At 35.9% G+C, this 15176-nt stretch overlaps 1 protein-coding gene across 27 annotated transcripts in view; it reads right to left on the bottom strand.

The window, feature by feature from the left end:
* ARHGAP12 (Rho GTPase activating protein 12) overlaps positions 1-15176 on the bottom strand; it is a 154430-nt gene that overhangs the window by 80876 nt on the left and 58378 nt on the right. For all 27 annotated transcript variants that reach the window (XR_012030865.1, XR_012030866.1, XM_072825473.1 and 24 more), the window contains one exon: positions 3628-3891. Coding sequence is in view for 25 of the 27 variants with exons in the window: in XM_072825473.1 (XP_072681574.1) it covers positions 3628-3891 (264 nt within the window). In the remaining 2 variants the exon portion in view is untranslated. The remainder of the gene's footprint in view (positions 1-3627; positions 3892-15176) is intronic.

Raw genomic sequence — 15176 nt, 5'->3', positions numbered from 1 at the left:
GGCTGAATATCAAATAAAGATGAAAAACAGTGAACAGGAATTACACCAAAAATTACTAAGAATGAAGCACAAAGAGACACAGAGATAAAATTCACAAGAGAAATCAAGAGACATGACCAGTGGAAGTAGATTACTCATCTAATCAAAGTTCCAGAATGAAAGGAAAGAGAAAGTAGGACAGAGGCTATATATAGATGGCTAAAAATTTTCTAGAACTAATCAAAGATAGGACTCCTCAAGTTCAAGAATCCCAAAAAAACCTTGGCAGGAAATAAAGACACTTTCACCTAATCACATTATGGGAAAATTACACATATGAGATCTTAAAAGCTGCCAGCTAGAAGAGACCAGCTGCTCTTCAAGGAAAAAATCAAACTGACAGCTGGATTTCCAACATCAACAACAGAAGCCTGAAAATAGGAGAATAAAATCTTCAGCGAACCAGGAAAAAACAAACAAGTAAACAGTTAACTAAGAACTGTTTATCAAGGGAGGGGCTGGGTGGCTCAGTCAGTTAAGCGTCTGCCTTCAGCTCAGGTCATGATCCCAGAGTCCTGGGATTGAGCTGAGCCGGGCTCCCTGCTCAGCAAGGAATCTGCTTCTCCCTCTCCCTCTGCTGCTGTCCCTGTCTGTACTCTCTATATCAAATAAAAGAATTTTAAAAATCTTTTTTACAAAGAACTGTATATCAAGTAAAGATATCCTTTAAAAATGAGGAAAAATAAAATTTCCAGACAAAAACTAAGATTCTATCACTAACAAATCCTCATTAAGAACATATTTATAAGTACATGCTTAGGACAGTAATTATCCAAGACAAAAGTTATCCAAGGTAATCTAATCTGCATAAAGGAACATTAGAAAAGAAAGTGCTAAAGATGAGGATGAATTTAGAGTCAACAGTACAACAGTAAGGAGCCTAAAAACAAAAATAAAGGACAACAATAGCAAACAGCACATACAGTTCTCACATGGCTTTAAAGAGCAAGAAGATACTAACTTTAGACTTTGCTAAGTATGCACGTTGACATTTCTAAGGCAGGATTTGCAACAGCACTATTGACATTAGGGCCAGATGATTCTCTGTTGAGGGAGCTATCTTGTGTATCACAAGATGTTTAATAACCCACTTCTACCCACTAGATGCCAGTAGCCCTCAAGTTTTAACAACAAAAAAAAATGTCCCCAGACATTATCTAATGTCCCCCAGGAGGCAAAACTGTATCCAGTTGAGAACCACTCTTTTAGGGTAACCATTAAATAAAGCTCTGAATCAGATGGAAGAGTGAATGCTTATTCCCCCTCTCAAACCCCACTAAAAGTACTGAAATATGCTTTTAAAGACTTATCACTGCCAAGAACAGGATGAACAAAAGAAGAGACAGCAGTCATGAAACTCTGGAAGCTGAGAAGCAGATGAACAAAAGATTAAATTATCTGCAAAGAACACAGATTCTAAAACAGTGGGGGTAGAGGGTGGAGTTGGAGAGGAAAGTGAAATCCAACCACTTGACAGAGCAGAATCTTCAAATGGCTCAGGAACTGACAGTATTAGGTCCTCCTGGACCTAGGGCTCAAGGCACGGATATTGCAATGAGGAATACAATTGCCAGAATCCCTTTCCTTCAGGCCTGCTTCCAAGATGTGCACCCTTCCCTCTTCTTAGAAGGAATTAATGGAATTAATGACTTCTCATGAGGGATAAACAGTTAAGATTCTGATTTGGAAGACAAGAGGCACAACTTGGACATGGGTACCAACCAACCAGAAAATGGGGAAACTAAAGAACTCTATGTCAAACTAAATGCTGACTGCCAAGACCCTGGAGGCCCTTACTTTTCCGGCAGATTTTAAGACTTCTGTGGAGACTGACTAGTCTAAAAGTAAAGACTTCATGGTCTGGGATGCCTGGATGACTCAGTGGTTTATTAGTGTCTGCCTTCAGCCCAGGGCGTGATCCTGGAGTCGCGGGATCGAGTCCCACATTGGGCTCCCAGCATGGAGCCTGCTTCTCCCTCTGCCTGTGTGTCTGCCTCTCTCTCTGTCTCTCATGAAAAGTAAATCAAATCTTAAAAAAAAATTAAAAAAAAAAAAGACCTAACAGTTCTGACCCTGGAGACTCAGCAAGCAGCTGATCCATATTGCCATAGAGTGAAGTTCAAAATGTCTTACGATTATGAAAAAAAAATTATTCCCAACCTAGAATTTCTATACTCAGGAAAGCTATCAATTAAATATAAGAGCAGAAAAAATATATGAGCAGAATACAAACATTTTCACCTACAAAGTCTCAATATTACCTCCTATGTGCAATCTTTCTCAAGTAATTTTAGAAAATGTGTTCTAGCCACCTTGGAAATACCTATGTTTTAAACAAGCTGTACAGAAAGACTTATTTACAAATCACTCTCATCTATTTATTAAAATAGAAAGCTAAAAAGCACGTTTATAGTTGCTGTGTGTACTTTAAATTCCTTTAAATTATTCTATAAATCCTTTCCATAATTCTTCCAAATTATTAGGTTTTACTTTATTATTCATACACAAAACAATGTAATTTGAAATCTTTCTAGATCTACGATTCAAATAATTTTCCCAACATTTTTCTTGTTATAGTAATGCATGAACAAATTTCTCACTATTGTCGATCCCATTCTTGAACACTAAAAGTACAAGCTACCACCAAACCAAAGCTATAAATAACCAACTGAAAAATAGGACAAGAAGAGGAGTTATTAACTACAAAAAGCTTTTAGATTCTGCTAAATACAAGATGTGCTAGCTGATTTTTCCAGGTCCTACCTAACTGGAGTTCTGTTTTTATTATACATGCTTTCCATAAGTGCACAATGTCCTATGCAGGGATAGGGGCCTCGTCTATCAAAAAGCAGGATTTAACTCCATTCTACCAATCCCATCCAAACCTCGCCTGCATGTCTGAATAGTCCCAAGGAATCTCTCCAGACCTCTGACATGACTGTTTCTCAAAATATATCTGGCCAAGTTCAGTGCATCACTTTCCAAAAGGTGTAGGGGAAGGGTAGGGAACAGGTAGTATGAACACTTGGGTAGAGAAAATAATGATTTTATGGTGAACAGTTGTACTTTATGTGATGACTCATTTATAGCAAAGGAATTATACTTATTTCTTTACACTTAAGTAAAAAGTGATCTACTCTGACAAAAACTGAAAAGTAACTTGGGTAGCTGTACCAAACCAACAGAGAAATGTGTCTGTTTTAACAAGTTAATAACTTTGTATTTATGTATATGGCTGTCACATCATATATTTTCTTTCCTTTTTCTAAAAAATGTCCCTGATTCAGCAATAACAATAACTGAGTTAGTATATCTTCTATAATGTGAGGAAAGCCACTGGCACTAAGCAACTTTAAATGAGTTAGTCCAGGAACTAGTAAATACATTATGAGGTTAACTACTAGTCAGACATTAGAAAATAACTAGCATTAATATAATGAAACTGGGAAAGAACATTTAGTATCTTGGAGATTTCAAGTACTCTACCATTTCAATACCAAGAAACAAATCTATTTACTTCTTTTGTTTTGAATAATGAAAAGAGAGTAAGTCTGGTAAGTCACTAGTTGATTCCTTAACTACTCATACCTCTTGGTCTCCTGGACTTTGGAAATCTCCTTTGCTTATATTTGTATCCCGAGTCCAACGAGGTGGTTTCCAAGTTCTTTCCTGGGTACCTCTGTTATAGTAATAACAACGCCCTGAACTATCTTTATGAGTTTCCCATTCTCCATTAATCTGAATTGCTGGGCTCCCAGGAAGTGGGGGTAGAGCAGACTGGGATATTTTCAGTTCTTGTAGATTAGCGTAGACAGGAGAATCTGGACGTCCTTGATTTGGAGGTGTTGTTGCCTGTAAAAAATGTGAAATATTCATGCTTAAACTGACATAACATTTACAAATAAAAATTAAACGAAACATGAGACATAGAAAATACATACAAACTTATTTTAAAACATACAGGTGTACATATTCTCTATAAAAAAAACCAATTTCACAGTATTAAAATTCATGATTTGAAGAAAACATAAAAGCTTCAAACAGAATCCAAAGTGTATTTAATAACTTTCCATCACCTAAAAGAACAGTCCACTAGAAGTCAGGAACTGTGGGTTCCAGTTCAAGATGTGGACTAACAAGGTGTATGACATTGGATTCAATCACCTCATCTCCCCAAAATAGAATTTTTAAATCTCTGTAAATGAGGGAATCAGATTAAACCAGATAGGTCTCCTTTGTCTCTAAAAGTCTAGGATTTTAGGCAATTTTTTAAAATACAAAAAGTCTTATATATAAGTAACTCAATATTATTCAGACGACTATCAAAAGAAAGATTCTTTGTTCTAAGCTCAAGTATTAAGTCAGGAATATGTAAGTGAAAGATAAAGGAGATATAATACTTCAGCCAAGAATTTACTACATTCTACTCCCTCTTAGCTAGAATTTCTCAGTAGCCATAAACAAATCATTTAATCTCTTCCTAGGTTCCTTATTTGTGAATTTCCTAAACGTGAAAAATAAGAATTAACTCTAACTGATTTAAATTCTTAATCTCAACCTACAGCTTTACTTTTTATTTTTAAATGTCTCACTAGATGTCAGTCAAGAGTAGAATTTTCTTCATAAACTTTGCATATAAGAACACTGTAAACTGTATTAAGTTAGAGTTCTAGGGGCTGATGAAAAAAGCACATATCTGAGAAGACCTTTTTATACCGTGTATTCATTCATATTTGTGTCTATATCTTTCCTTTTACGACAGGGTTTCTCAACCTTGGCATCAGTAACACTTTGGGTCAAATTAATTGTTTACAGTGGAGGGCTATTTTGTGTGTTTTAAAGTATTTACTAGCATCTCTGGCCTCCGCCCACTAGATGATAGTGGTATTTCCACTATGTCAACTAAAAAGTCTCCAGACATTGACAAATGTCCTCTGGAGACAAAACGGACCCTAGCTGAGAACCACTGCTTTACTATATAAATCCTAGAGTTATATTCAGATGTTAATTACTTCTATAACATACCCAAGAGTTTTATGAATTTTTAAAAATACTGTATTTAAAAAGGGAAATGTGGATGGATACCCTCAATTTAATTAATTTTATTAAAATTAAAGTACTTTAACTTCTAAAATATTTGCTTATAAAATAATTATAATGAATATAAATCACAGAATAGGATTTAAAAGAGAACAGAGTAAAAATAACCCCAAACATGAATACATATGTAAAATGATTACACTGGGTCTTTTTAGTATATCTGCTGCCGAAGCGAGCACGACTGGGTCTTTTTTACACATGGTAATTACCCAACTACTGTATTCAATGATACAAATTGACTGTTTCCTTGAAATGTTAGCTTTGAATTTAGACTACCATCAAGCAGCATCTTTATATGAAGAAAATCTATCCACGAAGACAGAATTTCCATGTAGTATTTCTCTTCCAGACTAATTCCATATCCTGGTGAATTAGCCAAAGTAACAACGTTTCTGTGACTACAATGAACTCTACTATTATAACAAACAATTCTATGTAGCAAATCATTCTCCAGAACCTTATCTAGAGAATATTTATTCAACAAGTGTTAAAAGAAATTCTTACTTTGCTCCTGATGCTTTTCTAGGCTTGGGGAAATAAAGATACCAAGAAACAGTCATTTTGTAAAAGATATTTTGGAAAATTATATTAAATCTTTAAGAAACAACTAATTCCTAATAAACAGTTCAAATTCAAAGTTTTTCTAATCTGAAAAATAGATATACTTCAACACAATTTATGAGGCTACCGTAATTCTAAAACAAAACCAGAGAAGAATTAAATGAATAAAAATTAAAAACCAATCTCACATATAAATATAAATAAAAATATACTAAGTAAAACATTAGCAATCAAATCCAGCACCGCATTAAGTAAATCAGGAAAAAAGTGGAAATATTAAGAAAGTCTGTCTTGGGCATTCCGAGTGGCTCAGCAGTTTGGCGCCGCCTTCAGTCCAGGGCGTGATCCTGGAGACCCTGGATCAAGTCCCACATTGGGCTCCCTGTAGGGAGCCTACTCTTCTCCCTCTGCCTGTGTCTCTGCCTCTGTCTCTCTCATGAGTAAATAAATAAAATCTTTAAAAAAAAAAAATGTCTGTCTTTAGGAACTTTTTTTTTTCCATTAACAGATTCACATAATCATCTCCACAGATAAAAGCATTTGATAAATTTCAATATGGATTCAGGATAAAATTCTTACCAAGTAAGAATAGGTGTGATGTCTCCCTAATTTGGCTTTTCTTTTTAAAAGATTTTATTTATTTGAAAGAGACAGAGAGACATAGAGCATGAATGGAGAGGGACAGGGGGCTGAGCAGGCAGCCTGATGCTGGGCTCCATCCCAGGACCCCAAGATCATGACCTGAGCCTAAGGCAAACACTTAACCAACTGTGAGCCACGCAAGTGCCCCTAATTTGACTTTTGGAAATTATTATTTAAAATAAATATCACACACACACATACACACACACAAATAAAATAAATATCACAGCAAGACACTGATAAGAAGTACTTTCATTAAAAGAGTAAAACTAGGATGCCAAGTGTCACTGCTTCTATTCAACACTGCACTGGAGGTACTAAGCAATGTCCTAAGATATAAAAATGAATTTAACTCAAATACCTAAGAGAGAAAAAAGAACCCTGATATGTCAGTGGCTTTAAATAAATATCTGAAAACCCAAGTCCATAAAAACTAAGAAATGTTGTCAAGATAAAGATCATCCAGTTTCCCATACATAAGCAATGACAAACTGGAAAATGTAACAATAAAAAAAACCTCACTCACAATAGGAAAGGAATACAAATTAGCTTAAAAGAAACGTACAAAACCAAATTAGGAATACTTATAAAACCTCCCTCAGGTGCCTAAAATCATACTTGGATAAACCTCTGTTCCTAAATGGAAAAAATGAACTTTAAAATCATGTTATTTCTGTAACAATCTATAAATTCTACAAAGTCAATGCAGTGTCCAGCAAGCAGTATAATTAGTATACTGTCTAGCACACAGTAGCACTTATAATGAAATCTGCTGAGTGAACACATGAACAAAAGAATGCAAACACATAATACCCAAGTAAAAGCAAATTTCAAGGACCTGAAACTGGTTACATGTAATAAAAAGAGAAGAAATGAGGAAAAATCCACATTACTAGTTTGGGGAAAGGATGAACAATTTTGTCACCATTTACGATAGAAACTATCTAAAAATGAATTGGGAGTCAAATACTCAGGTAAGTACTAAGGTTACAAATATAAATTTTAAAATGTACTGTCTTCTAAGACTTCGGAATATAGCAAACGAAAAGTGAAACAAAAGATCATTTAAAAGCATAATAGACAAGACTCAGAGCTACACATGGAATGCTATGGGAGTCAGAAGGAAAAAGACCTGGAAACAAATGACTGAGTCCTAGAAACGAGTAAGAAAGAGTCAGTTAAGTAAAAGTTGGGGATAGAGGAGGCAACATGAACAAAAGTTTGGAAAAACAGCATGGTACAGCCAAGGAATGATGTGACTCCTAGAGTGGGTAAAAGGAGAAGGAAGAGAAAGATCTAAGAAATGGCAAAGTACAGAACAAGGAGGGTTGAAGACTTTAAGCTAGGAAGTACATTCTGATTTAAAATTTAGAAATATTACAGATTTTATTTTAAATTTTTAAAAGATTATTTATTTATTTATTCACGAGAGACACAGAGAAAGAGGCAGAGACCTAGACAGAGGCTCTGGGGGAGCCCAATGTAGGACTTGATCCTAGGACCCCGGGATCATGACCTGAGCCAAAGGCAGATGCTCAACCACTGAGCCACCCAGGCATCCCAATATTACAGATTTTAGAGGGACACAACTAGAGGCAGAGATTGGTTATGCTAGCACACAAAAGTATAGACAGAAGATGAGAGCTGTAACAGGCAGGACAAGGAGAGCAGGGAATGGAGCAGGCCAGATTTAAGAAATAATTAGGTTAAATTAGCATGAGGATTTTATGTTTGTTTACATGAAGTATATTTTTTGTTAAGACTAATGTGGATCCCAGAACCCTGGGATCATGACCTGACCGAAGGCAGACGCTTAACCAACTGAGCCACCCAGGTGTCCCTCTAGTGTTGTTATTATTATAATTATTATTGAAATTAATATAATTAAGAGCACCAAAGTTAGAGAATCTAATAAAAAAAAAAAGGCAAAATGGAAGATCAGAAATAGAAGATCCAAACAGGAAAAGGTGATATTTAAAAGTCAGAGAGAAGGAAAATTTCAAAAAAAAGGGGAATTTGACCTTATCAATCCAAAGACTTCAATATAGCAGCTCTAGAACAATCACTAGATTCAGTAAATTAAGAAGTCATTAAAGGACTTCAGCTTCCAGGCACAGGGATTCAAAATTATCTTCCTGCCATCAATGAGAAAAGTGAATGAAATACAGGAAACAAGTATTTTCAGGCATTGTACAACAAACAGCGCAGAACTGTGATCTCAAAAAGAAGAAAAAAATGAGGTGTACCCTACCATTCCAAGGCTTTCTGCCTGGAGGTAGTTCCCAGAAATCAGCACAGGGAGAGAAAGCCCATATAGTTTCAGTGACTAAACAGGACAGATAAAGGTTTACATTTATTACTTAAAATGACAAAGGGAAAATTATAAGAAATGAAAATAATTATATAAATATCAAACACTGTGATGAGAGGAAAAGGAAAATGGTCTCTAAGTTTTCTGGGGAATCTCCAAATTTTGTTGGTGTTCTTCAAAATTGATAAATTAAGAATGTGAGGTGACAGTTACGTCTAAAATCAAGAGATATAATGGTAATTTTAAGTAGAAGAATATATGATTAGAAGATGTTTACTGACAATGAATAAATGGTAAAATTTTAATGTTTTATATTGTTACTACTACCAGTTAAATTTTTTGACAAATGTTCTTTTGAAGTGTTGCTCATGTCCTCTCAGCAACAGTTTCTAACAGAAGAACTTTGTTTTCTTATTGAATTAAGAATTAACTTCATGGGGCAACTAGGTGGCTCAGTCAGTTAAAGTGTTTGCCTTCAGCTCAGGTCATGATCCCAGAGTCCTGGGATCAAGGCCCTGCTCAGTGAAAAGTCTGCTTCTCCCTCTCCCTCTCTGTGTGCTCATTTTCTCTCTCTCTCTCTCTCTCTCTAATAAATAAATCTTAAAAAAAAATTAACTTCATAATTAAAATCAGCTTATACCTTTCAACTTCCAAAGTGTGTAGAAAAAGAGGACTGCTCAAACCATTGAGGAAAAAAAAAAAATCAAGAGAATTATCATTTACTGATCACTAAGGATCTTCCTCAAGAATTCTTAAAAATATAAATTCTTGACAGAATACTTAATATATAATATCAAACTAATTTTTACACATAGAAAACAGTCTAACTACAAAGAAGAATGTAAGTAATTACACAGCATTTTATATAGTGAACCAAAAATACTTTTTTTTTAATTGAAAAACACATTCAATGCTGGTGAAGGTCAAACATAAGAGCTTCAGTTTTTTGGTGGTAACTTTACTTAGCTGAACCTTTTTAGCAAATAGTTTGGCAGTACGTGTCAAAAGCTTTAAAAAACATTTTTAGAACCCTGAGCAAAGGGGGGGAAAATCCTGAGTACAGAAAAGTTTTTCCCACAAAGATGTGCATTCTAATGTTATTTATCAGAAATAAATTAGAAACCATCTAAATATCCAACAACAGAAGAATGGTTAAGTAAACAATGATATATGAGTCAATTTATACAGATAGATGATAGATAGATAGATAGATAGATAGATAGATAGATAGATAGATTGATTGATTCGGTGAGGCATTGAAAATGGTAATGATGGGCAGCCCTGGTCGCTCAGCCGTTTGGCACCACGTTCGGCCCAGGCATGATCCTGGAGACCCAGGATCGAGTCCCACACGTTGGTCTCCCTGCATGGAGCCTGCTTCTCCCTCTGCCTGTGTCTCTGCCTCTCTCTGTTTCTCATAAATAAATTTAAAAAAAATCTTTAAGAAAATGGTAATGATTTTTAATAACACGATAAAACAAATTATGAGGTTAATGAGGATAGAATATATATATAAAAAAAAAAAACGGCCTCAAATTCCAACTAAACTCCAACAAAAGTATGGAGAAAAACCAACTAAAACATTATCAGTTTTCTCTGGATAATGAGATTACGTATGATTTTTTTCTATGTGTTTTATTTCCCAATTTTACAATGAGAATTATTGTCTTTAGAGCGGATTAGGACAAGAATCTGGGGCACCTGCTTAGTCCAGGAGACTGGTAAAAATGACAACAAGAGTATTAACATTAGATAAATTAGTCTTTCTTAACAGGTGGTCAGTGTATCATCTATATCAGACTCATTCAGGAACGCTTTTTTTTTTTTTAAATTTAAAATTCTTAAGTCATATCCCAGAGTCACCGGGGGTGGACAATAGTGGGGGGTGGTAGTCAAGAATCTGTATTTTTAAGTAGTCTATGGGATCCTTATGTATACTATTGTTTGGAACACACTGATAAAATTAAATCTTTCTAAAAGGACTCAGGACAAACTGGTTCCCTAGGTCCAATAAATTTGTATTATAAAAAGCAAAGTACTTAAAGACAATTCTGTCCATATAACCAGTTGTCTCTCAGTCTGCAGATAAGTCAAAGAAAGAATTAAAAGAATAAAGCAAGAAGTACTTCCAACATGTGAATCATATAAAAATTAGTTTTCCAGTATTTTTAAGACTTAAGTATTGTGCAGTTAAACCAAAGAACCTTGTTCATGAACTGTAGACAACAAAAGTAAGTAATTTTTCATACAACAAAAAATCTTTAAAAGGAGAGCACAGAAACAAAGTTAATTTTATGGGCCATATCTGTCATTAATTAACAACTAAAATGGGACTAGTACCTCTGTACATGACCCAATTTTATATTTAAAAAAAGCCCTGGCCTGTTCCACTTTATCTATAGATAGACTAAAATAGTCCTCTCACTATCCACAGAAAGAAAAAAAATTGGGAAATCATATACATAAGAAGGTAACTTTAAACTTAGACTCTACCTGAATCCTTACTTTTTAAATACCAAAAACAAGGATGCCTGGGTGGCTCAGTGGTTAAGCGCCCGCCTTCAGCCCAGGGCATGATCCTAGAGTTCTGGGATCGAGTCCCACATCGGGCTCCCTGCATGGAGCCTACTTCTCCCTCTGCCTATGTCTCTGCCTCTCTCTCTGCGTCTCTCATAAATAAATAAATAAATAAATAAATAAATAAATAAATAAATAAATAAATAAAATCTTTAAAATAAATAAATAAATAAATAAGTACCAAAAACATTGAGATTTGTCCCTTTTTACTTTAGTTCAGTATTTGCTTCTAAAATAAACTTCAGAGAATGGCAGAATGTATTAACTAGGAGCTATAACTATTGTTTCTTAAACAGCATATGCTGCTCAGTACTAATACTTAGGTACCTACCTTCACAACAACAATAATAAAAACAACAATGCTGAATTATATTCATATAAATCCGCTTATACTTATGTTACTGAATAATCAGTCTAATTCCCTACAGCCTACAATCATATCTTTGACTTAATTTCTGAGTGAAAAACAAAATGCTTACCCAGTATCAGACTCCAAAACAAAATTTAAATTATTTTTTAACTCTATTTTAAGTTAAGTGAAAAAAAGACACGTGCCTTTGGTAATTTACCTGCTTAAACTCTGCCTTACCATAAATGCTAATTATTACACTGGGCCAGCTAACAGAACAGAGGAGAAAAACAGCCAACAATCCAACATTCCATTAACATACACTAAAATTTTGTTTTAGTTTCACAATTCAAAATTGCCTATCAATTTTCACTAGAAAGTTGAACTTTCCAAATCTTTTCACTTAAAACCAAATTTTAGGGACAAAAACACATTATCCTTTGGTTGATAATTTTAAAATATAAATTCTAACGTTTATATCTTCAAGCATGACTGCACTGAGATTTCCAGGTCTGCAGAGTATACATTTTCTATGATTTTATTTACTTAGCTAACATTTGAGAACTAATTACAAGATGGGTAAGAGATGAAAATAAGACAGTCTTCTGAAGGGCCAGCAACCTAGTAAAGAGAAAGAGACAGATAATAAAATAACAATGGCATGAGCTAAGCTCTACAGAGAGCTGTGTGCACAGGATGCTGTAGGCAGTAAACAAGGAGTGAGAGGTATTGTGTAGGAAAGGTTCACAGCAGAAGTTTCAAGGGATCTGCAAAAGAAACAGGAGGAAGCCAAGAAGTCAAAGGAAGTGGTGAAGGGCATGCCAAGGACACTCAAAATCTGTTAGCTGACATAACACACAGAAGTAGAAAGTAGCCTTTCATATTTGCAAATGACATATCAGATAAAGGGCTAGTTTCCAAGATCTCTAAAGAACTTATTAAACTCAACAGCAAAGAAACAAACAATCCAATCATGAAATGGGCAAAAAACATGAACAGAAATCTCACAGAGGAAGACACAGACATGGCCAACAAGCACATGAGTAAATGCTCCACATCACTGGCCATCAGGGAAATACAAATCAAAACCACAATGAGCTACCACCTCACACCAGTGAGAATGGGGAAAATTAACAAGGCAGGAAACCACAAATGTTGGAGAGGATGTGGAGAAAGGGGAACCCTCCTGCCCTGTTGGTGGGAATGTGAACTGGTGCAGCCACTCTGGAAAACTGTGTGGAGGTTCCTCAAAGAGCTAAAAATAGATCTGCCCTATCACCCAGCAATTGCACTGCTGGGGATTTACCCCAAAGATACAGATGCAATGAAACCTGCACCCCGATGTTTCTAGCAGCAATGTCCAAAATAGCCAAACTGTGGAAAGAGCCTCGGTGTCCATCGAAAGATGAATGGATAAAGAAGATGTGGTTTATGTATACAATGGAATATTACTCAGCCATTTGAAACGACAAATACCCACCATTTGCTTCAACATGGATGGAACTGGAGAGTATTATGCTGAGTGAAATAAGTCAATCGGAGAAGGACAAACATTATATGGTCTCATTTATTTGGGGAATATAAATAATAGTGAAAGGGAATAAAGGGGAAAGGAGAAAAAATAAGTGGGAAATATCAGAAAGGGAGACAGAACATGGAAGACTCCTAACTCTGGGAAACGAACTAGGGGTGGTGGAAAGGGAGGAGGGCAGGGGGTGGTGACTGGGTGGCGGGCACTGAGGTGGGCACTTGGGATGAGCACTGGGTGTTGTTCTGTATGTTGGCAAATTGAACACCAATAAAAAATACATTTATTATTTTTTTAAAAAGTAGCCTTTCCATAATGAAACATAACTGGTAGCTAAGGGAAGTCAGTATTGTGAAAAGCTTTAAAAAATATTATTTTCATAGCAAAAACAAAACCCTCTTTTCTGTAGTTTTTCTTTTTTTTTTTTTAATTCTGTAGTTTTTCTAAGTATTGCACTCAAGGTTGCTCAACTCTGATCGAGTTTGATTCCTTACATTCACACACTAAAACTACTTTTGCCCCTCATCTTTCATATTGTTTCCGTCCTCTTTTCTTCCCTTTTGATCACCTTACCCAACACCTTCAACAACCCCCGATACCATTAGAGATCTGTCACCATCTCTGTCTCTCCCCTAACAGACAATAAGAAGGCAGGCCCCAAGTGAGAAAGCTTGAGGTCTAACAAATGCTTATTTCTAGGGAGCCATAAATAAATATACTGATGAAGTCATTTCTGTACTATCAACCCACAAAAAGATGCCAAGTGACAACAGTGCAATCTTGCAATGCTGTAAACTAAAACTACTGGTAGGTAAAGACAGTCTGTACCTAGAGGGTGGAGAGTTAAGAGCTGACAGACAAGAAGATCCCTGGGTGGCTCAGTGGTTTAGCGTCTGCCTTCGGTTCAGGGGGTGATCCTGGAGTCCCAGGATCGAGTCCCACATTGGGCTCCCTGCATGGAGCCTGCTTCTCCCTCTACCTATGTCTCCGCCTCTCTCTCTCTCTCTGTCTTTCATGAATAAATAAATAAAATCTTGTTTTAAAAAAAAAAAAAAAGAGAGTTAACAGACACCACAATGAAAACCCTTGGGTAAAAGGGACAAACACATACATAGGTACGAGAGAGTGCACAATTAGAAGTTTATCACAGGTAAAAGAACAAAAGACACATTTCTCCTTAAAGATTAAGTTTACACCTACTTCCTCCAACAATTTTCCGTTGTGCCCTCACAGGCACCTTTTCATATAGCCTTACTACACTGTAGCTTATTGTGATACTTATTACAGTTGTACTAGAATCTCAGATTTGCTTGTCTGCCTTTTCTTCTAGAACTTAATAATTTTGAGGCAGAAATGTCTGCCTTGTTGTTCATCTACAGTGCCTGATATAGCACCTGCACAGAGTAAACACTCATCATGTCCCTGAATAAAAATCACTTTCACATGAGTAAAGAAGCGATCACGGAATCCATATACTGAAATTAATTCTTTACTCCTATTTTTTTTAAAGATTTACATGTTTATTTTTTTTAATTTTTACTTATTTATTCATGAGAGACACAGAAGGAGAGAGAGGCAGAAACACAGGCAGAGGGAGAAGCAGGCTCCATGCAGGGAGCCTGACGTGGGACTCAATCCCGGGACCCCAGGACCATGCCCCGGGCTGAAGGCAGTGCTAAACCGCTAAGCCACTGGGGCTGCCCTTTACTACTATTTTTATAGTCTCCTTGGGAAATCATACATAATCCTACTGTTTCAATAAAATCAAACTCAGGGGCACCTGGGTGGCTCAGTGGTTGAGCGTCTGCCTTTGGCTCCGGTTGTGATCCCGGAGTCCTGGGATCAATCCCACATCAGGTTCCCTGCAGGGAACCTACTTCTCTATGTTTCTGCCTCTCTCTCTCTCCGTCTCTCATGAATAAATAAATAAAATATTTTTTAAAAAATTAAAAAATAAGAATATCAAGCCCACTCTCACATCCATCTGTCTCTCCTAAATGACAGACAAGTATTTTGAAAGACCTACAAGCATGAATCCTCCACAGATACCTCAGAGTCCTTACATCCTC

Source organism: Canis lupus, chromosome 5 (genome assembly GCF_048164855.1).
Source record: "Canis lupus baileyi chromosome 5, mCanLup2.hap1, whole genome shotgun sequence".
Taxonomy (NCBI): domain Eukaryota; kingdom Metazoa; phylum Chordata; class Mammalia; order Carnivora; family Canidae; genus Canis; species Canis lupus.
The sequence above is the reverse complement of the archived record's forward strand: the minus strand, read 5'-3'. Positions and strand labels throughout refer to the sequence as shown.